Here is a 24,691-nt window from a genome sequence, read left to right on the forward strand (position 1 = left end):
TTTTCTTACTGTGATAGTTAAGCAACAGCTACACCTGGTGTTCATTGGATGGTGTGTGGATGGCACTAGAGCCTTTGCTGCTGACCACCTTCAATGCCACACTAACTCTTAATGCCTATAGTGTTGTGCACTACTTATGATATACAGATTCTCTCTCTCTCTCTCTCTCTCTCTCTCTCTCTCTCTCTCTCTCTCTCTCTCTCTCTCTCTCTCTCTCTCTCTCTCTCTCTCTCTCTCTCTCTCTCTCTCTCTCAGTAACCAATGGCAATGGAATAGTGTATCCACACTTGTGCCTCCATCAATTTTACATCAGTGAAAAACACCAACGGACACTGCATGGCACACTAACCCTCATTGTTAGTAGTATTTTTATAAATTTTAGTAAAGAATTTGATTTAACTTGCATATATTTGCTTAATAATGGGAATGTGTGTGTGAGAGACGTTCCCACTTATTTTCATGAATATCAACGTGATGTACATATAGATATGGAATTATTAATTGACAGTGTGCCTTTATATCGAATTAATACCAGATTCATTCCCGGTAATGGAAGAGGTTCAATGCAACCCCTTTCCATCACCCTATCACTTCAACTCTGACACTTACGCATCCTTTTGTCTCGTTTAGTTGTTACGTACGAATACGATCTGAAAATTAGATACATAATAGCGAGTAGTGTGTCTGGTGTAGGCCCTAGGGTGCTCCATGAGTGATGACTGGTCAATTGTTTATCTGGAGTTTGTGAATTTTCACGCATGGCATAGACTTGGGGCTCAGCAGCTATTCAGGTGTTTGTGGTAGGAAGAAGGAATATCTGAAGGAGGTAACTATGATATTTTAAGCAGTGTTCCGCGGAAGGGAAAACTGATCCTTCACAGCGTACAGCAAATGTGACCTGAGTATGGTGCTACCATATGTTACAGCTCAGTGACAATGACATGATTCAGTCGGTATTTGTATTATACTCAGAGGAGCAGCATATCATACTGTATGTACGAACTGATAACCTTCACTCCACAGTCCACGGTCCGCATGGTGTATGAAGGTTTATAAACATTCATTAGTTCCGCACACAAAACGGCTCTCTACTCACAGTATCCTAATTTTGGTGAGTCATACGTTCGTTTACCACTCGTGAACCTATATTCTTGTCATACGTTGTTCATCTGTATGTTCCTGTCCTAAACTAATCCAGCATTCCACCCAACTCCACCAACACGACTCACACACGTCCAGTATTGCCATAACGCTAGATCTATTTAGTAGTATTTGTTTATTTGATTTTAGGAAAAGAAGGGAGAGGTGTTGAGTATTACACGAGGGCAATTTCTCTCTCTCTCTCTCTCTCTCTCTCTCTCTCTCTCTCTCTCTCTGCCCCACAGCAAATATACTTAAACCCTCGTTATCTAGAGGTAGCTAGGCTAAAAATTAGTTATCCATATTAAAATCAATTCATCCTATTATTTCTTTGTTTACAATGAAAAAATTAAACGCGCGTGGGCTGTGTCTGGAAACCCAGGGGCGTGCAGGCAAACATTGGTGGACTGACCTGGGGGAAGGCATAGCTGAGGTACCCCTATGGCCCAATATTCACATACGTAATTCATTTAAAAATCGCGAGAAGAAAAATGGCGCCCAGACTGGTTTGCCCTACATTTTTAGACGCAACAAATACTTTAAACAATAACCGATATATAATAACATTGCCGAGTCTATTGTTTACAAAATGAAGTCCAACTAACGGTCTGTATTTCAAACAAATGGTGCCACAAACACTTCATAATGTCGAAAAGGAAACACAACCACACTATAGCAAATTACATTTTCTGAATATGAAAAATACTTGCTTTTTAGGCAAATAAAGAAAACACAGATTTCTCGTTCTATAAAGATTTTCGTTCTCTATTTTCGTATCGTAATCATTTTGAATTTGAAGATACAAAGTTGGACCAAATTTCATGGAATATTATTACTTGGGTTATGTTTTCCATATTTTTTAAGTGCTATATCAAGGACCAAAACAATCCAAGGCGCGCTAATTAAAAAAAAAAAAAGTTACATTTTATGCAGTGACTTTAATGTTATTTTTTCGTTAGACAAAACAAATAAACACACACACACACACACACACACACGTGTGTGGTGTGTGCCTGGTCTCAGGCCTATCCGAAGATCGGAAATAATGAGCTCTGAGCTCGTTCCGTAGGGTAACGTCTGGCTGTCTCGTCAGAGACTGCAGCAGATCAAACAGTGAAACACATACAAACTAGACTCGATTCAATTAAGGCTTGAAACATATACTTTACTTTGCTGATAACGATTGAGGTATTAGAACAATGCCAATCCATTAATAAAAGAAATACTCTTACCCTTATGCTAAGATTTTTTTTTTTTTTTTTTTTGCACGTTTTAGAAAAGACTCCTCCATACAAAATTTACCTGAGAGGTTGAAAATATACACTGAAGAGACACATATAGTTAAATTCTAGAATCTAGAGTGTATGCAAAACTCCAAGCGTCACAAGTCCAGTAGTTAGAAATGATGTCAGATGGAGGTCATTAAAAGCTATGTAATTATGAAGCTAGGAAGAGTAAAATTAAGTCCTTATGGATTCTGTGCTTATAAGGTGCAAATAAAAACATGAATCTGAATGTATATGTAACGAAGCTGATTATGAATTAATAAATAGTAGGAATGGGCTTTTCTTGTAAAGGTTGGTCCTGGAAGGTGGCATATATAGGGACAGCTTGGTGTGGTGGCGGTCTGCTCGTTCTGGTGGTGGTGGGTCAGGAGGTAGGAAGTGACGGTATCTTGGGATGTTGAGTAGTTTGGCTGCATATTGCTGTAACTGTAGCTGGTGGAGATCTGGTACATGAACGTGATTGCTCTGGTTGGGATATCAGCTCTATAGATCCTTTCATTCCACAAGTCTGAGCAAAGATAACAGAGGAGAGTGGAACTCACGAGATACTTTCGCATGGAGGGATAATTTCGCACGTGACACCGCCATGTTTGCTCATAGGGCTAAGGGCATTGAGCAGCACCCTTACACTGGTCATAAGATTGTGCAGTGAGCATTTCTCCACAATTTAAACCGTGGATGTCTTGTTTGTTCGTTTATCATGCTTATGAACATATATATATATATATATATATATATATATATATATATATATATATATATATATATATATATATATACCTCAGGTGAGCAGTTTGATGACTTATAACAGTGACTGACGCCTTGGACATGAAAATGCATGCATTTTTTGACGTTTTCACTGTGCAATATCACTGGCTATGACTCTCAAATGCTAATTCTTACATTTCCTGATTGGCCAAACGGCAGTCAGCTGCGTTCCTTTCTTGGACAGTGGAAATAAAAGAGACCTCGTTCGGCTACGTAATTTTAGTCACTTTAGTGTTAGTAACACCTGTATATCAGGAACGCATGGTTTATCTTACGGTGACTAACACACGGTAATTCTGCTAACCAATAGCCTATGTATGAGCAAAAGAAAGAATGTGTTCAGTGCATCGTAAAAAAAATACCAATTAAGTATATCACACATCAATATACTGTTTGAATTTGTAGTGTGGCATAGCTAGTTAGACACAGGGAAACAACATTTAGCAGAAGAGACAGTGCTTTTCTGGTCTACCATGCAGTGTCAGTTGCTGGAGGAGACGGAAGCAAGGGGATGAGAGGAATAGGATCATGAGAGCACTCAAGGAGGGAATGCAAGGACGTAAATAAATGGGGGCTCTTGTTGCCACTTCCTCAGTGAGATTTGCCACAGAAAGGTGCCAGATAGATAGATACAGACAGATTAACAAGATACTTGATAGATAGATAGATAGATAGATAGATAGATAGATAGACAATATCAGACATATAAAGATGAGTTAATTGATAGACACAAGTAGACAGACTTAGATGAATAGATAGATGGATAGATATACAGATGGATATGTAGTTAGGTAGATAGATTGATAGATATATAGATAAACAGACAGATAGATAGATAGATAGATAGATAGATATAGAAGTTTGCGAGACTGAAAGCTGAAGCAGACGGAATGCAGTGTGTTGGATTACTTATACAATCACACACGTCATGTAATTACATACGCATTAGAGCATGTGAGGTTGAGGGTGGGAGGGAGGTGGTTGTGGTGGTCCGTCACATGCAAGGGATAATGAGAAGCTTTGGTTGCTGCTGAAGGCTGAGAAGGATTACGTATGATGAATATTTAACATTGAAAAATAAGGTATTATATTCTCTCTTTTTGGGAAGGATGAATTGATTTCAATGGAAGCACTATAGTTTTATCGTCATTCACAGTGAAGTCATTAAAATAAGTGAATAGATAAATAGATGAAATACTCACACTCACAGTGAAATACTCATACACACACACACACACACACACACACACACACACACACACACACACACATATATAGGACAAGAAGTAGTAATGACTAATGAGCTCAACCCTAAAGTTACGCAAATATTAGAAAAAAAAAAAAAAAATGAACTGGTTTCAAAATATAGTCGTAGATGAATGGAACAGACTTAAAAAGCAGATTATTAGTGTCGAATCAGAAGAAGTATATAAAAGAAGATGAGATAGGTTTATGAATGGGGATGGAAAGTGGAGATAATTAGGCATGTTTCATACTGGGAGGGGCACCACGTGTAGGGTATGCCGGAAAGATTATTGTAGCTTCCCGTGTTTATTTACGATCGATGGTCTTGTGCACGGAAGAGACAGTTAATAGTACTCCACCACTGACATTTGATTAGTAAATTGATTACTGTAAATATGGAAAGAAAAGCACATACAAGAAAGGGGGAACGTGATAGAAATATTACAGAAATCCTTCATGGGCTATACTTGTGAGAGTTGGCATGGTGTATAAGTAGGATGAATTCGTCAATTGGCATGTATGAAATTCTCGCATTAGATAAGTTGTATCACATTAAAAATATAGATAAAACCAGAGAAGCAGGAAGCAAAATGCACAAGAAACACTTGCTGGATTAACACACCACACCTACTCTGCTCCCTCACCACAACCATTTACCAAGGCCACAATTTACAAAGATGATTAAGCGGTTGTGTTTTCTCCAGTTAATAATGCAGAAATCTTGTCAATCTGCCTCTAGAAACGTAAAAAACACCTTAAGAAACAAGAATGAATTTAAATAAAGCCTTTGAAATAGTAGAGGTGAAGCACAGAGGTGTTTGAGAATATGAGTGTCAAAGTGTCAGAGTGTCAGCGTATCAGTGGGCGGGCAGTAAGCGACGTATACAATTCACAGGTGTGCTCTGCGGCTGGCACTGGCACGGTGAGGTGGCGGGTGTGTCTCCTCGTGGTTTGGTCTTCCTTACACCCTTTTACCTTCTCTTTCTGTTATATCATTCCTTTTTTCTCTTTCCTTTACTTTCTTTCCATCATTTGATATCTTTCGTCCTTCCTTTCTTTCTTTACTCCCAGCTAGAGCTGGGAGTAAAGATCCCAAAAAATTATATAGTTATTACAAGATCAGTGATAAAAGAAATAAGGATAGGATTGGACCACTCAGAAAAGATGGTGTAGTAGTGGATCAAAATGAAGACATAGTAGAATTATTGAATGAACAATTTTCTTCAGTATTTACTAGGGAAAGAATAGGAAATCCTGTTACAAACAGTGCGACGAGTAGTTTAAGAGCTTTAGAAAATATTGATATAAAACCGGGAATTATTAGGAAATTTATTCTTGAACTAGATGATAGGAAAGCTAGTGGTCCTGATGAGCTACATGCCAGAGTACTTAGGGAGGGTGTAGACAGTATTTCTGAAGCACTTAAGTTAATCTTTGAAAGATCACTTAGGTTTGCTGAGATACCTCAGGACTGGAAGTTAGCTAATGTTACTCCAATATTTAAAAAGGTAGGAAGGATGATGCGAATAATTATAGACCGATCAGTTTAACTAGTATAGTATGTAAGATACTAGAGAAAATCATTAAGGGTAGTATTTGGGAGCATTTAAATGAGAATAGATTAATTAGAGATACCCAACATGGCTTTAGATCAGGGAGGTCCTGTCTTACAAATTTGCTCGATATCTTAGAATATATTACCAAGGAGTTAGATGATGGAAATAGCATAGATGTTATATATCTAGATTTTAGCAAGGCGTTTGATAAGGTACCGCATAGGAGGCTAGTGTACAAATTGAGACTACATGGGATAGGGGGTAGGTTAGTTGATTGGATTAGTGAATGGCTTTCTGATAGGAAACAGAGAGTAGTATTAAATGGGGCAATGTCTGAGTGGAAGGAAGTGGTTAGTGGGTACCCCAAGGATCAGTGCTAGGACCTCTTCTTTTCTTGGTGTACATTAACGATTTAGATATAGGAATTAGTAGCAAAGTATCAAAGTTTGCAGATGATACTAAGATAGCATGTGCAGTACAGGGTGAAAAGGACAATTACAGAATACAACGAGACCTGGACAGGCTGATAGCATGGGCAGACAGGTGGCAGATGGAGTTTAATTCTAAAAGTGTCAGGTTATGCATTTAGGTAAAGACAACACAAACTTTAACTATGAGATGGAGGGATGTTGGCTAGAGGCAGTAGAGGAAGGAAAGGATTTAGGAGTAGTGATAGACAGGACTATGAAATTTTCAAAGCAATGTTTAGAAGCAAGAAATAGGGCAAATAGGATCCTGGGTTTTATAAATAGAAATGTTAGTTATAAAAGTAAGGAAGTGGTGCGTAGCTTATATAATTCCTATGTTAGGCCCCATTTAGAGTATTGCATACAGGCCTGGTCACCCCATTATAGGCAGGATATCAACATGTTAGAAGCAGTTCAGAGAAGAGCAACTAGGATGATACCAGCATTAAAGCGCCTGGAGTATAGAGATAGATTAAAGGAATTAAACATGTTTTCATTTCAGAGGAGATGTATAAGAGGAGATATGATAGAGTTATTTAAAATGTTCTCAGATGCAAACTACATAGATGTGAGATCTTTCTTTACCTTAGAGGAGGGAAGTAGGACTAGAAATCATGGCAGGAAGATTAGAAAGCAAGGCTGCAGGTTAGATATAAGAAAATATTTTTTTAGTCATAGGGTGGTAGACTTCTGGAATGCATTGCCAGAGAGGGTTGTAAATAGCACTAGTTTGACAATGTTTAAAAACAGATTAGATAAGCACTTAAATTTATTAGATTTATAATTATGTATAGCATGATAGTTTTTATAAGAAATTTACTATAGTTAAACAAGACATGATCCCCATGTATGGGGATCACAGATTGTAGAGGAATTTGCTGCAGGACTTAGCCCTGTTAATGGGCCAAATATTTAGAATTAGTATATAATGTATTGTGTACTTGTAAGTGTATCTTTAAGTACTGATGACGAGGTCGCTGTGCGACTGATACAGGATAACCTAGATGGGCCCTGGTGGCCCTTTGTTATCCTATTATTTATGTTATGTTATGTTATCTTTTCTTCTTTGGTTCATGTTTATTCCATCTCTCTCTCTCTCTCTCTCTCTCTCTCTCTCTCTCTCTCTCTCTCTCTCTCTCTCTCTCTCTCTCTCTCTCTCTCTCTCTCTCTCTCTCTCTCTCTCTCTCTCTCTCTCTCTCTCTCTCTCTCTCTCTCTCTCTCTCTCTCTCTCTCTCTCTCTCTCTCTCATGATTCTTCTTCTTTTCTGTCTTGCATTCCTCCTTTTTGTTTTCATTCTTTTCTCTTTTTCTTCCTTCTTTCTCACTTTTTTTCATCTTCCTGAGCTGGTTCGTGTTTACTGTTATTACTATTTACTGATATATTTTCTTTTATCTTTTCTTCTTTCATTCTTTTCTTCCTCTTCTTGTTATTTATTCACCAATTTCTCTTTTTTTTTTACTTTTTTTCATTTGTTATTTATCTATTCCTCAATCCATATGTCTTTTTACCTACCTTTCCATTTATTTATTTATAATTTTACAGTTTGAGATGTCACACACAATTTTTTTCTTCTCTGTCCCCGTAATCACACTCCAGCAGGCAGGCAGCAGGCAAGGGGGGGGCATCAGGCAGTCCGGATTTATTGCAGTTTCAACCAATACACCACACGTAACTATACACATTCTCACAGTCTGGATCACACTTCTACCAGCATTTCTAACTCCATTTTAGCCTATCGGAAAATAGAGTTAGGTTAGGTTAGGTTAGGTTAAAATGCCGCTTTCCCAGGAGGTCCCCAAGCTTGTTAGACATAAGGAAAAAGACATATAAGATAGGGTATATTGGTTGAAACTGTAAATTTACCAGCAACCCTTATTTATTTACCCTTTGCTTACTTCTACATCCTAAACTTAACCAGCTATACTCTATGGCTCAATTCTTCTCAGTATACTATTAATACATTGACTTTTTTAAGCCATGCAATGCATACACAATCCCTGTCTCCATTTTTTCTTTCTATCTGCTGCCTTATTATGATTTCGTCCCATTCCCATATTCATTACCTCTTGTTTTATTCCTATGTCCTCCATTTATTATCTCTTCTCCCCTCTTCCCTTTGTTGACCAATGGCATAGTGACTTTTTACACCATACTAAGAATACATAATCTCTCCATTTTATTTATTTATTTTTTTTACACCATACCATTTTCAGTCAATGAAATCATCTAATCACACTCAAAAACTCAAGGTAAAAATGCGTCCCAGTACTGAAGTGGTTAAACTATACAAAACATACACAATCTGTCTCAGTTTTTTTCTTTCTTTTCTTTTGCACCATACTAAGCCCCTACATGTTCAGTCCTCCTTCAGGTATGGTTCCGCAGCGGCAGGGAGGCAGCCGGGCGTGAGACAAGGCAGGATGAGGGGCCTCAGTAAGTGGTGGCAGAGGTGGGTGCTGGATGCCGTGCTCACCCACCCACCTCCTCTCCTAGCTGTGGTGGTGTCAATCTTTCTGACGGTGTTTGCGGTGGGCTTCTGGTGTGCACACTGGCTGGTGAGGCCTTGCTTTTTCTTATTATGTTTGTGTTTCTCTCTTTCTTTTCTTTCTTTTCTTATTATGTTTGCATTTCTCTCTGTCTGTCTTTTATTTTTTCTTCTCTCTCTCTCTCTCTCTCTCTCTCTCTCTCTCTCTCTCTCTCTCTCTCTCTCTCTCTCTCTCTCTCTCTCTCTCTCTCTCTCTCTCTCTCTCTCTCTCTCTCATGTGTGCATTGGCTAGTGAGACGGTTTTTATTGTTATGTGTGTTTTTCTCTCTTTTTCTCCTTTTTCTCTCTCTCTCTCGTTATACTGGCTGGTGAGACGGTTTTCCTTGTTATGTGTTTCTCTCTCTCTCTCTCTCTCTCTCTCTCTCTCTCTCTCTCTCTCTCTCTCTCTCTCTCTCTCTCTCTCTCGTGTGTACTAGCTAGCGAGGCCATTTTTTTCTCTTGTTATGTTTGTCTCTCTCTCTCTGTCTTTTATTGTTTCTCTTTTCTCACTCTCTCTCTCTTGTGTATACTGGCTGGTGAGGCTCTGATCTTTTTGTTTGCCTTTTTCTCTTGTTTCTCTTTTTTTTTCATTCTCTTTCTGATAATTAGAGATGGGATGAATATTGAATCTTTTGTCACATCTTGCCTTGTTTATTTCTCATCTCTTTGTGTTATGGGGAATATGTTTGTCATTTCATATTTTTCATTTACTGTAGCATTTTATTATGTCTGCAGTATTCAAGGATGGACAGTGTTGTGTAGGTGACAGTATGTAGTTTTATAATTTTTTTTTCTTATATGAGGGAACATTGGCCTAGGGCAAAAAATATGCTGATGAAAAAAAAAAGGTCTACTGAGATGCCGGGTCCCTAAAGAAATTAAGTATAAATATAGTCGGATATTTTTTACTTTGCTTATTCATGTAGGTATTTATTTTTCATTTATTTTCTTCTTTTCTTTGCAGGACCAGGTTGACTTGGCAGTGTATCGGTCTGTCAACGTGTTCTCGGACAACATTAGAGGAGAAAACATGTTGGGGCAGTAAGTGGTCATGGCATTGCAACATCCAACATCACCAACACTTCCTTGTCATTGCCCACATTATACTTTTCACATTGGTGGAGTATGAATACAGAACCTCACACTCTTCTGTATTCCCACACTTTCCCTTCTTTCTCCATCTATCTTGATACATCCAGCTGCAGTCTTTTCAAAATGTTTCGGTCTGTTTATTGACTTTCTCCTCCTGATGTTTGGTTTCCAGTTTGTACTAAGTTATGAAGTTATTGTTTTATTAATTCTGTCCAATGTTCACTTCCTACTAAAATTTTTCAGATGCCATGGGGTGAAAAAATATGATTCAGAGATGTACTGTTCGTAAACCTTCATTCCTCTTTGTTAGTCATACTATTTGATTAATCCTCTTTATATTTTACACAGTTGCTGGCCATTTCCCTTAATGTCTTTCCAGTACAACCTTTAATCCTTTCTCTTTGATGCCATACAATTATTATTACCATATGCAATGTATAAAATCTCTATAAGTAGTTGCAAGAAAGATATGGATGAAAAAGAACACATTTTGCAATTTCTACCCAGTTAAAAGATTGGATGTGGCTATAGTACAAGTAAAGATGTCCCAGACTGATTGGTTAATTGATTCTCTTTATACTTTACTTATTTGGCAATCACAGTTTAAACATTTTTCCACTCTAGCCTTTAATTCTCTTTATGGCTCACAATAGGCAGCATCTCACAGTGGTCCGTACTTCACCAGGCTGTGTGGTGTGTTGCCCATTGATGTGGTGTACACTTGGGTCAATGGCTCAGACCCCCTGCTGCTGGAGGGTCTACGGGCTGTCTGATGGCATCCAGAGTGACTGTTCCCTCTCCCACTGCCTGCCTGCACCGTACATCAGCCTCATGTAACTACCATTGAGAAAAGTCTTAATGTGGTATAAGCCTGATTGAAGAGAAAGTGAAATTGTGTCCATATTTTTTTTCACTTGAAGATTAGCACTTCTTTAAGCTATCAAAGTAGTTTGCCAGTTTTCTGTTTTTCTTTTTCTTTTCCTTTTCTCATGCATCTCTTACATACTTATTATCTGTAGGAGTTTCATGTTTGGGTCCCAAGTTTGGTCTTGACACAGTGCTGTTCTCATGAAGCTGATTTATTTGAGATTCCATATGAAATATTTGGTCATTGTACTGTGTGTGTGTGTGTGTGTGTGTGTGTGTGTGTGTGTGTGTGTGTGTGTGTGTGTGTGTGTTGTGATTGTGTAGCAGTTTGAAGCCGTACAAGTGGGAGCACTCTTGTCTAAGGCAATATGCTTTCAGGGGAAAAGCAATGAATTGAACAGTAAAACCTAGTAACCAAGACAAATCAGTGGAATGTTAAGGTGAGAAAACTGCAAGATGAAACAGATGTATTAGCTGGCTAACATTTACTGGCATGACATTGATGAAGTACAAGCTGCTACCACCACCACATCAGAGAGTAGAGTACACGTCTAACAGTACTCAGCATTTTTCTCTTTAATGGAACTTTCTTTTAATGCATATTTTGTTCCTCTTGGCCAGTACCCTTTTACTTAGAAAAAAGATAAGACATATCCTCTCAAACCCACATTACCTTCAGTAACAGGTATACTTACATGAATAAACAACTTTTTTTTCTGTAAGAGGGGAAATCTGGCCAAGGGCAACAAAAATTAATAAACAAAAAAGGCTTAGTTAAGTGCCATTTCCCGAGCAGATGTAAGAGAATTTGCCAAAAGAATGGGATGAATGTCTTGAAACTTTAGGTCATAAGAGAGAAATACTTAATTTTTTCCTCCTGACAGGGACTCCACCACACCCAAGAGCAGTTTTGAGTCCATCCCATCAGTATTAGAGGTGAGCCAGCTGTCTATCACTCATGACAGCCGACTGCACAACTTCACCATGCTGCACCTGGCCAGGGAGGGAGATGTGGCCCAGGTAATGGAGAGGGTGGCACTCCTGGCCGGCAACAGTTCAAAGCCCAAGCAAGCCTACTGGACGTCAGGTAAAGCCCTGGTGTGGTGAGGGAGCCAAGGTGTGTGCTGTGGGTTGTGCTTGGCTGGGTTAGGGCATCTTGGGGTTAGTGAGTAGTTGTGGTAGTGATTGGTGTAAAGAGTTGGGTTGGTTTGGTGGGAGTTGTGTTCTAATGTGGGTAAGTGGTGAGTGTACAGGTTGGTTTGCATTGTGGTTTGTGAGTGAGTTGCAATGGAAAAACTTGTAAATTAGTATTGGATAATGATCTTTTTGCTATTTTTATATCAGTGCATTTTTTACATTTTTTCTTTTAAAGGTTTTATTGGAATGTATGAAATTTGTATATGCACATCAGGAGAAAAGATTCTTAAATTCAATTCATAAATTCAGAAGCTCCAAATTAAAGGTAATGCAAAACAAGAAAGAACTCCATAAAGGAAAATAATCATATTAAACAAAATCATAACAATGACAACAATACATTACAATCTGAGTTGAAAGAACAACTTTACCTTGTGTCCCTCAGATGTGGGTGGTGGCTGGGGGGTGAAGCAGAAGCATGCAGTGTTGGTGACCGGCGCTGCTCATCTCTCCCACTTGGCACTGCTGCAGACACTCTTCCCGCACCACAGGAACATCACAGCAGCGGTCAGTCTGTGCTCTTAACCTCTTCAATACTGAGACACATTTTTCTAAGATTTTTGGATATGATTAGACAGTTTTATTTGCATTTTAAAGGGCCTGTGGAGGTCAGAAGATTAATGGCCTGAGTCTTCACTATTCTAATCCTAACGTAAATTTGTGAAACTGTATGAAATCACCAAATAGTAACTAGAAAGAATATGAAAACATGTCATGGTACTGAAGGGGGTTAATAACAAAGACAAACAGTTATGGAATCCATTGAGTGTAGTTTGTAGAATGATGTTTTTTGTGTTTGTGTGTTTCATTATCTTCAAGAAGCTTGCTATTTGTAGTTTGAATAGAGAATGAACAGAGTTGTAACAAGACACACAACTTTCACATTCATGCAGTCTTACCATTCTTGTAGCCCCCTCACATCCCAAATGGAGAAGAAACTGCACTCCTGCCCTCCTCATTTTATTTAGCATTCAGAATTGTGTGTGTGTGTGTGTGTGTGTGTGTGTGTGTGTGTGTGTGTGTGTGTGTGTGTGTGTGTGTGTGTGTGTGTGTGTGTGTGTGTCCATTTTATTTAGTCCTGAATAAATTTGAAGCAACAGTAACACTCCTCTTCACCCATAACATTCTCTTTACCTGTAACACTTCTTCTTCACCCATATCCCTTCCTTCCTTTGCCACCCCTGCAGTGCTCTGTGTCAGGCTCTGGGGGAGTGCAGCTGGTAGAGTGCCGAGAGGATGAGCTTGTGCCTGGTCTACTCATTGCCAACAGCCACCTGGAACCGGCCACCTCCAACACCAGCATCCGCACCCGCCAGGCCATGCTCATGCTGCAGTCCGACCTGAAGGAGATTGATGCTAACCGGTTTGAAGACAATGAGGTAAGGAGGAGGAAAGGAAGGTGAGGGTATTGTGTCACAGAAGAGGGATGAAAGGCTGTTAAAAACTTGTATTGATAGAGAAGAATCTATTTTAATTCTTTCTGATAATGTTACAGTTTTTCTTTTACCACATAGTTCCAGCAGAGTATTTGTCAGCTTAGTGTGTGCTGTGGCATTGTTATATTACACCTTTGCTCTAAGCCCACAAAACCGACCATTTATCCTTCACTACCTACATAGAATATGCCATGTAATACCACACAGTACTAAGATTCCTAGTACCTAGGATGGCTTGGAACCTTTAGTATATCTCCACCTGTTCAGCTGTCCCTTACTTGCTGCTCACTTGGAAAATGACACACAATTTCATCCAGAACTAAGAATCCTCCCATCATTAGAGGTGACTCAGACTCCACTGCATATCCCCACCTGGTCAGCTTTCCCTTCAGTCTTTAGTGCCTCTCCATCTTGTCACCTTTCCCTCACCCACTCTTCTATGCCGGCCAGGAGCTGCGGTACTCCCTGCGGTCCCTGGAGCAGCACGCGCCCTGGGTCCGGAGAATCTTCCTGGTGACAAATGGCCAGATCCCACACTGGCTCAACTTGGACAACCCTCGCCTCACCATTGTCACCCACCAGGACATCTTCCCCAACGCCAGCCACCTCCCCACGTTCTCCTCACCAGCGATTGAGAGCCATATTCATAGGTCAGTGCTGAATGTGTTGCCTAATTTCTCTGTTTCTCTCAAGGTGCAGGTGATTTGAATGAGTTTGTGTTGTGTGTTAATTTTTCACTGTCACTTGTCACAGTGTGGGTGAGGAAATAGACCTATATTTTAAACTCCTTTCTGTGTGATTCATTGTTTATCCCTTCACTGGTATCTGGCTTTAGTTGTTCTGCCCTCACTGTACGGACAGCAGCCTCACACATTGAACAGTTTGGGTGAGAATAGTTGAATAACCGCTGTCCTTGTATTGGTGTGCAGGATTCCCGGGCTGTCCGACCACTTCCTTTACCTGAATGACGATGTGATGCTGATGCAGGAGGTGTGGCCAGAGGACTTCTTCTCCCCTGGCTCAGGATTCAAGGTGCCTGAATCCACTGGGTGCTAGGAAAGAGTGAAGTGTGCACAGCTGCCCAGAAGAGTGATGCCATGTTTTACTAATACTTTTGGGCACACACACACACACACACACACACACACACACACACACACACGCACACACACACACACACACACACACACACACACACACACACACACACACACACACACACACACACACACACACACACACACACACACACACACACACACACTGATATATTGGCCCTATTACATAAGAAAATAAAATGCTTTGAGATATATGGCTAATAAAAAAAGTACACCAGAGTACATTCTTAATAAAAAAGAATGAAAATAAACAAAAGATGCACTCGAGACATGGCTAATAACATCACATTTTATTTTCTCTCTAATTAACAGGTGTATCTCTCCTGGTCACTGCCGGAGTGCTCTTCAGGGTGTCCAGGGTCCTGGCTGGGTGACGGCTACTGCGACGCCTCCTGCAACACCTCCGCCTGTGAGTGGGATGGCGGCGACTGTGCTGGTGGGGACGTGGGGGGCGACCTGCTGGAGGGTGACGACAGTATGGGGCTGGATGAATCGGTTGGCTTCTGTGCCCCCTCCTGCTCCGACCTGTGGCTGGCGGACCATTACTGTGATCATGTGAGTCAAGGGTGGGATGTACTGATGAAGGAAACTCTATTAAAATGTTTCTTTTTTTTAATGCACGAGGGAATATCTGAGCAAAGCCAATGAAATGATGCCATTCCCCGAGCAAGTCAAGAGTTAGCCAAAAGAATGGGATAGTTGTCTTGAAACCTCCCTCTTAAATGTCATAAGAAGAAGGAAATACAGAAGCAGGCAAGGAGTTCCAGAGTGTATCAAAGGCCAGTCTGGGGTTTTTGTGCTGTGATAAAGGAAGGTCTGGATATATAAACTGTTTAGAGGCCTGTTTGTTACTGTTACTGTGATCATGTGAGTCAAGGGGGTTTTCATGTGGTGATAGGAAACTGGATGTGGTGGAGTGTGTGGGGAAGGGGAAAAAGGCTGGTTTGATTCTGTTTTACTAGGAGAAAACATCCTATTTCTTCAGCCTTTTCATTAGGTCATATTGTCACAGTTTATTATTATTGTATAGTAATGCTGATTCTAACTTACAAAGATAAGTGATATTGTTCCATCCTTTATATTACTTAGAAAAATGTTTTATCTTCCCACCCTTTATATTATTAAGAGAAAATGTATCATCCCACCCTTTATATTACTAAGAGTGAGAATGTCTTATCTTTCCACCCTTTATATTACTAAGAGAAAAATGTCTTATCATCCCAGCCTTTATATTACCCTACATCACCACCAAGATTCTTATGGACACTTCTCTCATCCCCTTCAGTCATGCAACACTCTATCCTGTGCATTTGATGGTGGGGACTGTGGCCTGGAGAAGGTGAATCTGCTGCACAATTTAGCTGTCCCCACGGCCTCTAATACCACCTACGTTCTTCCTCATGGTAAATATTAAAGACCACTACTCTACTTATGGTATGAATCTGTGTAAGTGGGATCCCATGTAGGTATTTGTATTCATGTGTGAGTGTGTGGTGGAAGATTGCCAGCCTAACATAGATAGATGCTCAACATTTATTAGTACTGTTCCTGTGGTGTGGTTCAATTGACGTGTTATCTGTCAGGCGTTGCTGGTGCTTGGATGAACCTGTCCTCACTGCTGGGGCCGGGGACAAGTGTGTACGGCTCCCACACTGAGCACCCTGGCATAAGAACCATTGTCATCAACACTGCACAAGAAGTCTTTTTTCTCCTGGTGAAGGCTAACATCACAGCCACACTACACTTGGAGCTCAACATCACCAGGCAGCAACAGGGCAAGGAGAAGGAGCAGCTGGAGAAGTCTGTGAGGGTAATGGTGTTGTGTTTCTGTTTCTTCTTTGATTTGCACGACAAGAGGAGTAAGTGGTGAAGGGAAGGGACAGTTGTGTGTGATTCATTCAGTCAGAAATAAAGGATAAGCACGAATTTTGTTTGTATAGATTTACTGTTGTGTATGTAGGAGATAATGATGTAGAGGGAAGAGAAATTATTGTAGTAAATAGTGCCATGTAGAGATTGATAAGTATTTTGTTGTTGCTTACTCTTATGTAGTATATCATTCTTGACTACTACTTCCTGTCATTTTCTTGTGTGATAAGTCATTGAGTTGCTTTGTCATGGTTTGTGTAATGTTACCACAGGGAAGCTCTACCTTAATTGTTCTTATTTTTATTCCTTTCAGTATTCACTCACTGTGAAGTGCAACACCTCCCCTGTGGTGGTGAACAGGTCCTCTGAGCAGAAACCCAGCGTGCCACTTGCTGAGGTGAAAAATTTCACTTTTGACCAGTTGGGGCCAAGGACCAGACACAAAGACACTTCACAAGATGACTCTAAGAACCTGGAGTTTGCTTATGTCAATGTGGACGCATCAAAGCTGCCGGTATCCCTGGTGTCAAAGGTTCACCAGCTGGAAGCACTGTACAGAGATGGAGAACTGACTGTGAGTGGGTTAAAGATGAGGAAATCAAGACTGATAGCAGCAGCATTGCACTCAAGTAAAGACCATCACCTGTTGTACCACAAGGAGAGTGACTGGCCTCCTAAAATAAAGGCACCCGAAAATGTAGGGAAAAACACCACATTGGTCGTTGATGTAAATAAGCTTTACAAAAAGGAAAATGAAGCCAAAACCCCTTTAAAAACAGACAGCAAGCCAGTTAATACCAGCAATCATCTGGGCGCTAGGGAACTACTGTGGGATGAACATGAACAGGAGACAAACCCAAGCAAACCTGCCTTGAAGAAACGCCCAAACTTTAGCAAGAAAATGAAGCCTCAAGAGAAAGAACAGGAGGATAACGGAACTCTGGCAGTGTACACAGGAAGTCTGCCCTGGGAGAAGCAGAGGCTGTTCCCTGTAGGAGACACTGAAGATGAGGAGAGGGAGCCTGTCTTGCCCCTCACTGGCCGACGGCACCTCCTGGACATGTTTGCTGAGTCCCTGCTGCATGTGAACCGCCTCTTCAATTCTGAGTACGGCTACCAGGCGCGCAGGGTGCCGGCCCACATGCCTCACTTCATCAGCAAGGGTGTCATGGAAAGCCTGCAGGAGAAGTGAGTCTAGCATGCTCCTTTAGATCCTACAGTCATTATTATTTCCTTTAACATCCATATTTTCCCTCAAGATTTGATTGTTTATGTGTTTCCTTGATGTTTTATGTTTTTTGCTGATGTGATAAATATTATGTTCTTATTTTCCCTCAGGATTTGACTGCTTATGTGTTCTTGTGTGGTTGTCATGGAATTTTTTTGAGTATTCTTTTTTTTATATTTTTTTATTTTGTTTTTTTCCTTCTGATAAATAATATGTTCTTATTTTCCCTGTGGATTTTGACTGCTCATGTGTTCTTGTGTGGTTATCATGGAAGTTCTTTTTGTTTTTTGTATTTTGATCATCTGATAAACACTACATTCTTTGTTATCCACCAGGTTCAGGGAGGAGTTTGAGCTGACGTCATCTCACCGGATCCGGAAAGCCAATGACATGCAGTACGCCTTCTCTTACTACTTCTACCTGATGAGTGAGAAGAGAATCAGGACGCCCACTGAGATCTTCACAGAGTTTGACACAGATGCTTCAGGGTGAGCTTAGCATTTCCCCTTGTTACCTGAGAGTGTGATGAAGCAAGGCAGAATGAAGACCCTTGAACACAACAGATCTATATCGTCAGGACATCACCAAAACCCTTAAGAAATATGACACAGATGTTTCATGATGACCCGAACATTTTTGCTTGTTACCTGAGAGTTTGATAAAGCAAGAACGAATAATGATTCATGAACACAGATATATATTGTCAGGACATATACCAAAACCCTTAAAAATTTGAGACAGACTCTTCGTGGTGACCTTAACATTTTTGCTTGTTACTTAAGAGTTTGGTGAAACAAGAAGAAATGAAGACCCTTGAACAGAAGAACAGATTTATATTGTCAGGAATCTTAGGACATCCACAGAAATCCTTAAGAAATTTGACACAGACTCATTGTGGTGACGTTAACATTTTTGCTTGTTACCTGAGAGTTTGATGAAGCAAGGCAGAATAAAGGCCCTTGAACACAACAGATTTATATTATTAGGATGCCCATTAAAGTCCTTAAGAAATTTTGGCACAGATGCTTTTAGGTGAGGTTAGAATTTTTACTTCATTACTATCTGAGTTTAATGAGTGAAGGAAAAAACAGAGATCCATAAGAACTGATTTATATTGTTTGGATGGCCTTTGAAGTCTTTAAGGAGTTTGACAAGTATTTCAGGGTGTGCTCTTTTTCCCTTGTTGCCTGAGAGTTTAGTGAGTCAAGACACACTACAGGATGGTCTTGAATAGAGGAACAGGCTTCTATTGATAGGACACCCACTGAAATCTTTAAAGGAGTTTGACAGACACTTCAAGAGGGACTCAGGGCTTTCTCTTGTTACTTGAGGGGAGTTTAGTGATGAAGCAAGGAAGAATAAAAACCCTTGAAGCTTGAACAGAACATTTTTATATTAGTTTATATTAGTAAACATACACTGAAGCCTTTGAGAAGTTTTGATACACACTTCAGGTCAATATTTTCTCCTTTTTGCGGTGATTGTGGTTAGGAAGCAAGATTCAATTGAGAGTGGTGAGAACAGATCAAGCAGGACAATAGGGTGGGCCACAAGGGATTGATGGTGCCAAGAAAGTGAAGGATGTGTGAAGGAGTGTGTGGTGTTCTGTCTGGCCTGGTTTGTGTAATATTGGTGTCTTGATCCATAGAATATTTTATAGAATGAATTGTTTATAAGATTCCTAAAGAGTTTGGTTATAATTGTGAGGATTTCTTTCATTACATGGGACTAAAAAGCTTAATTTGAATCAGAGGAATACATATGATTCTTTCCTCATTAATTGTGTTTAAAATTCTCAGAGTTGGATAATAATTGTGAGATCTTTTTTCACAATGTGGAACTAAGAAGTTTGATTTGAATCAGAGGAATGCACATGATTCTTTCCCCATTAACAGGACATTGTCAGACCGGGAGATTCGGACACTGCTCGCCTCCCTGCATGACCTGCCACTCCACTACAACATTGTGCACGAGTTCCACATGCTGGTGAAGAACTGCTCTGCTGCCCACCACACCAGAGAAGTTCCCACTCCAGTCTATGAGAGATATGCTGACTCAGACCTGGTGAAACTCTTCTCTTAACTTTATTACAGTAGTATGCAACAATTCACACCACTAAAAGCAATATAGGCACCCACAAGAGAGAAGAGTGTAAAAAGGATAGCTCTTGCAATTTCTAACCAGTACAGTGTTTGGAGGTGGCTGTGGAGCAAGAAGAGATGTCTTAGAGTGGCTATTGATAAAGGAGAGATGTGGGAAATTGTAGCAGTGAAAAGTTTAAGCATTTAGTGATTCATGATGCTACACAGAAAGAAACAAAAAAACATCAGGGGATTGGAGATTGTCACCTGTGCTATCAGATGATCCATTAGATATATCTCCTAATGACACACACACACACACACAAAAAAAAAAAAAAAAAAATAAAAAATAAAAATAAAATAAAATAAAAAATAATTAAATGAAAAAAAATTATAGGAATAGAAATTGTTACTTTTACTATGAGATAATCTATCAAACACCTTTTCAAGTAGCAATCACAAACATGTACACTGAAAACAAGCCGCCACCACCACCACCACCACCACTACTACTACTGCTTATATTCTGGCAGCCCACCGTGAGCCTGGAGCTGATGCTGAAGTGTGAGCCGCTGACCGCCCTGCTCAAGAAGCTGGAGAAGGTGAACAAGTACCGCTACACTCACCAGTCTGATGAAGCCGTGCACTTCAAGATGGTCACCTCCAATGTGTCCATCGTCATCCACATGCTGGACGAAGTGCGGAAGAACAGGAGGTACTGGCCAGGTGGTTGTGTTGCTGTGGCTGCGTGCTGGATTGTTGTTGTTTTGTTGTGTCTCTTGGTGTTGCTCAGAGGTGATATGAAATCCATGTGTATTTACTTTGTTTTATATATATATATATATATATATATATATATATATATATATATATATATATATATATATATATATATATATATATATATATATATATATATATATATATATATATATATATATTTATTTATTTATTTATTTAAATTTTTTTTTTTACTGGTTTTTCAGAACATAGTTACAATTTTCAAAGAGGAGGTGCTTGCTAAGTCACTGCCTTGTTGTGTCTAATGCCATCCAGTGATTGAAATATAAAATCAATGTATACTATTTATCTATTTAATGTTCTATAGATTATTTTGTGTTTCCTTGATGTAGTGTTCAGTTTATCCATCTGTATATCTATCTACCTAGTATATACATACATATCAGGCCAACAATTCCATACGGGCTGGCCCAGACAAAGCATCACACTCAAACACTCATAATTTTTACTTTTAGTCCTGTTTATGGATCATAATGTTGAGATTTTATCATCATCTTAACACAGTTATGATTTTTGAACAGTGTATATATGTGTGTGTATATTGTTGGATCTTACTGTGGCAGTGAGTGACCAGCTATGCTCTGTGTAAGCTCCTGGGTTAATGTAGGGTCATTCACAAGATTGTCCCTTTCCACCTGGAGTTGATGGAGCTAAGAGTGTGAATGGTGTGTGTGTGAGTGTGTGGTGCTTTGTCTGGACCTTCCATGTGGGACTGCCAGCCTTGTATATAGATAGTTAGATGGATTGATGTGTATGTATGTTTTTTATGGTTATGAAGTTAATGGTCAGTAGATCACACACTCTTCTTTCCTTTTTCAGAAAATTCATCTGTCTGAACAGCAACCTGGACCCCAAGAGCAAGTCCAATGACCTGATCCACGCCCTGGTGCAGGACACCTACGAGTCGCTCTTCCCGCTGCCCTCCTCTTTCGAGCTGCCCCTCAACTACCGGAACCGCTTTCTCTATGTGGAGGAGCTGGTGGCCTGGAGGAAGTGGAGGGACTTTGTGCGTGCGCTGATCTACGCCTGCCTCGCCTCACTTGTCTTCCTCACGCTGGTCAACTTCTTCAGCACTGAGGTGAGGCCTGCCACTGTGCTGAGGATGAGTGCTGGGTGCTGGCAGTTCCTGGGTGTGGCAGTGCTTGTCTTGCGTGTGTAGTGAAATGTGTAACTAAGAGAATTTTTTTTTTTTTTAATTATTTGGACTCTCATTTCTCCATACCCTGCACCTGCTGTGGTCTAAGGGTTGGAATAGGAGTGTGGTAGGGAACAGTTTCATTATGAGTGGGCAGTGATAAAACAGGCCTTGGTGTGGAAGTGTGTTACCTGTTGAGCCATTTAGCAACGTGGTCAATGAGATTCCATTTCCAGTACAGGCTGAAGGGGGTAAGAGTGTGAATGATGTGTGAATGAGTGAATGGTGCTTTCTCTGGGTCACTGGTACAAAGATAGATAGATTTTTAGACCCATTTCTCTTATATCATCTGTCCTTAGTGTGTTGTGTAATGCTTTTTTTTCCTCCTCTATAGCTGGAGAGTTTGCGGCGGCGGTGGTGCAGGCGGCGGCGCCGGCGGGACGGCTACGGGCCACTGAAGGTGTGACAGAACCGTAACTCACTCCTGCTCCTCCCACGTCAATGTGTTCACTCATCCTCTAGGTGCCAGGCGTTCTCATCACTCCACTCATCTCATTGATCATCACACCATTGACCCCTCATGCCATGGCTTCAAGATGCTTCCCTTGAGTCCTTCCCCAGTGTGAGACTCTCTGGCTGTCCCGGAGAGTCACTTCCTGGCTGTGATTCATTGAGAGGGACGCTGGAAGGTGTAGTAGATGTGAAGAAGAGGTTAGTGGAAGGGAGGGTGCAGTGGCAACCTTGCTCATACACAATACATAGCTAAGCTTCTGTAACTATTTAGACTCTCTTCATTGATTAATTTTCTGACATTAGCATTCAAAAGTGACCTAATATTCTCATAATTGCCATGTACATGATTATTTTTTATCTTTTGTGTGGTAAGTAAGTACAGTACATTGATTGGTATTTCAAACTTATCAAATATGCTCATAACTACCATGACGGACCTTGATTCTATTTCATATTTCTTAGAGGTGTACTTTGTGTCTCCTACCACACTCCTTAGCTTGCTGCCATAACACTTCATGCCCCTGGGGATCCTGATGGTCTTGTTACCTTTGCCCTCCTGTGGCTTAGATGTGTGGCAGCAGTGTGTATGTGTGTGTGTGTGTGTGTGTGTGTGTGTGTGTGTGTGTGTGTGTGTGTGTGTGTGTGTGTGTGTGTGTGTGTGTGTGAGGCTTCAGGGCTTGCAGGGGAACACAAGCATAATATTAGACTTTGGTGATGGTTAGTGTGGTGTGATGGTGATTTGTTTTGTTTGTTTGCTTGTTTTTAGTTTTGTATTGTTTTATGATTTAGATTTTAGTTTTTAGAGAGTGTTTTCTTTTTCTTTTATGACTTTCTCCTTTCTTTTTTGCATAACACTTTGTTTTGTTATTTTAGTTACATGTTTTTTTGTAATTTAGATTTGAATTTTTTGAGATACTTTTTTTTTGTATTTCTTAACTTTTTTAAAATTTTTATATCACTCTGTTGTATAATTGTAGTATTTTATTTATCTAGTTATAATAATATCACACTTTTTTTTACAATATCAATTTGATTTTTTTATGAGACAATTTGTTGCATTTTATAATTTATCGTTCAGGGCATAACCATACTCTACATAATGAAGGTGAAGTGATTAGTCTGATTTAAGTAAATTGCAAGGAAATAAGAAAAAGACTTGCTTACCATATACTAGCTTGCTGTGTTATTAATTTCTGTGCTCAAAAGTGTGTATTCAGGGTCTCATATACTCATGATGGCATGCTGCAGTGAGGGAGGATGCGATTCAGTCCCGTACTCAGAAACGGTTTGCTCTCTCACTACAACTATTTTCAAAGGCTCTGGTTAAAGTTACTCATGTTCTTAAGGGTATTTTTTATGGTTCTGGTGATGGATTAGCAAGATTTCTAGTGTATCATAAGGAGAAACTACCTTAAAAACCCTGCTAGTCGTCTCTGGGCACTTGAAAAAATGTTGTGGTGAGAGAACATGGCGTTTATGAATATGGCTGTCAGTCAGGTGTCTCTGCCTTCCTCCTGAACATGGCACTGTCAGGAGGAAGGTGGAGGCACTACGGATCTATACTTCAGCTTTTAACCTGTAAAATAAGAATGCAGAAAGGTTTTTGTGGGTTGTGTTTACTGTTTGCTTTCTTGTCATATTCCAATGTTTTTGGAAATTGTTCTTATTCTCTGATTTGGTGATGTAAGGTTGTTAAAACACTCATTCACTTTCACTTAAACACTCACTCATTCACTTATAGACTCACATGCAAACACATGCACACACTAGAGGATATGGAAAGAGGCTGAAGAAGAATGCTTGTAGAAGAGATGGTAAAAAGTACAATGGATTTAAGGCTGAGCTAGATGTTAAAAGATGTGGGGATGGGACAGCAAGGGCATAGGTTTTTACTCATAAAGCACAACTAGGTAAACACACACACACACACACACACACACACACACACACACACACACACACACACACACACACACACACACACACACACACACACACACACACACACACACACACACACACACACACACACACACACACACACACACAGCCCGGTAGCTCAGTGGTTAGAGCGCTGGCTTCACAAGCCAGAGGACCGAGGCTCGATTCCCCGGCCAGGTGGAGATATTTGGGTGTGTCTCCTTTCACGTGTAGCCCCTGTTCACCTAGCAGTGAGTAGGTACGGGATGTAAATCGAGAAGGTGTGACCTTGTTGTCCCGGTGTGTGGTGTGTGCCTGTTCTCAGGCCTATCCGTAGATCGGAAATAATGAGCTCTGAGCTAGTTCCGTAGGGTAACGTCTGGCTGTCTCGTCAGAGACTGCAGCAGATCAAACAGTGAATCACACACCGCATAGTGTAGTGGTTAGC

At 40.2% G+C, this 24,691-nt stretch overlaps 1 protein-coding gene across 1 annotated transcript; it reads left to right on the forward strand.

The window, feature by feature from the left end:
• The first annotated feature begins 3,012 nt into the window (after nucleotides 1-3,012).
• LOC123499905 (N-acetylglucosamine-1-phosphotransferase subunits alpha/beta-like) lies at nucleotides 3,013-24,337 on the forward strand. The gene is made up of 18 exons (XM_045248437.1): nucleotides 3,013-3,074; nucleotides 8,834-9,001; nucleotides 9,951-10,027; nucleotides 10,764-10,911; nucleotides 11,830-12,032; nucleotides 12,528-12,649; nucleotides 13,330-13,521; nucleotides 14,029-14,228; nucleotides 14,508-14,610; nucleotides 15,009-15,251; nucleotides 15,982-16,099; nucleotides 16,280-16,506; nucleotides 16,879-17,753; nucleotides 18,129-18,281; nucleotides 19,689-19,857; nucleotides 20,408-20,589; nucleotides 21,495-21,753; nucleotides 22,205-24,337. The coding sequence occupies exons 1-18, from the start codon at nucleotides 3,013-3,015 to the stop codon at nucleotides 22,274-22,276; spliced, it is 3,573 nt and encodes a 1,190-aa protein (XP_045104372.1). The 3' UTR covers nucleotides 22,277-24,337.
• Nucleotides 24,338-24,691: the final 354 nt, after the last annotated feature.

This window comes from Portunus trituberculatus, chromosome 50 (genome assembly GCF_017591435.1).
Source record: "Portunus trituberculatus isolate SZX2019 chromosome 50, ASM1759143v1, whole genome shotgun sequence".
Lineage (NCBI taxonomy): Eukaryota > Metazoa > Arthropoda > Malacostraca > Decapoda > Portunidae > Portunus > Portunus trituberculatus.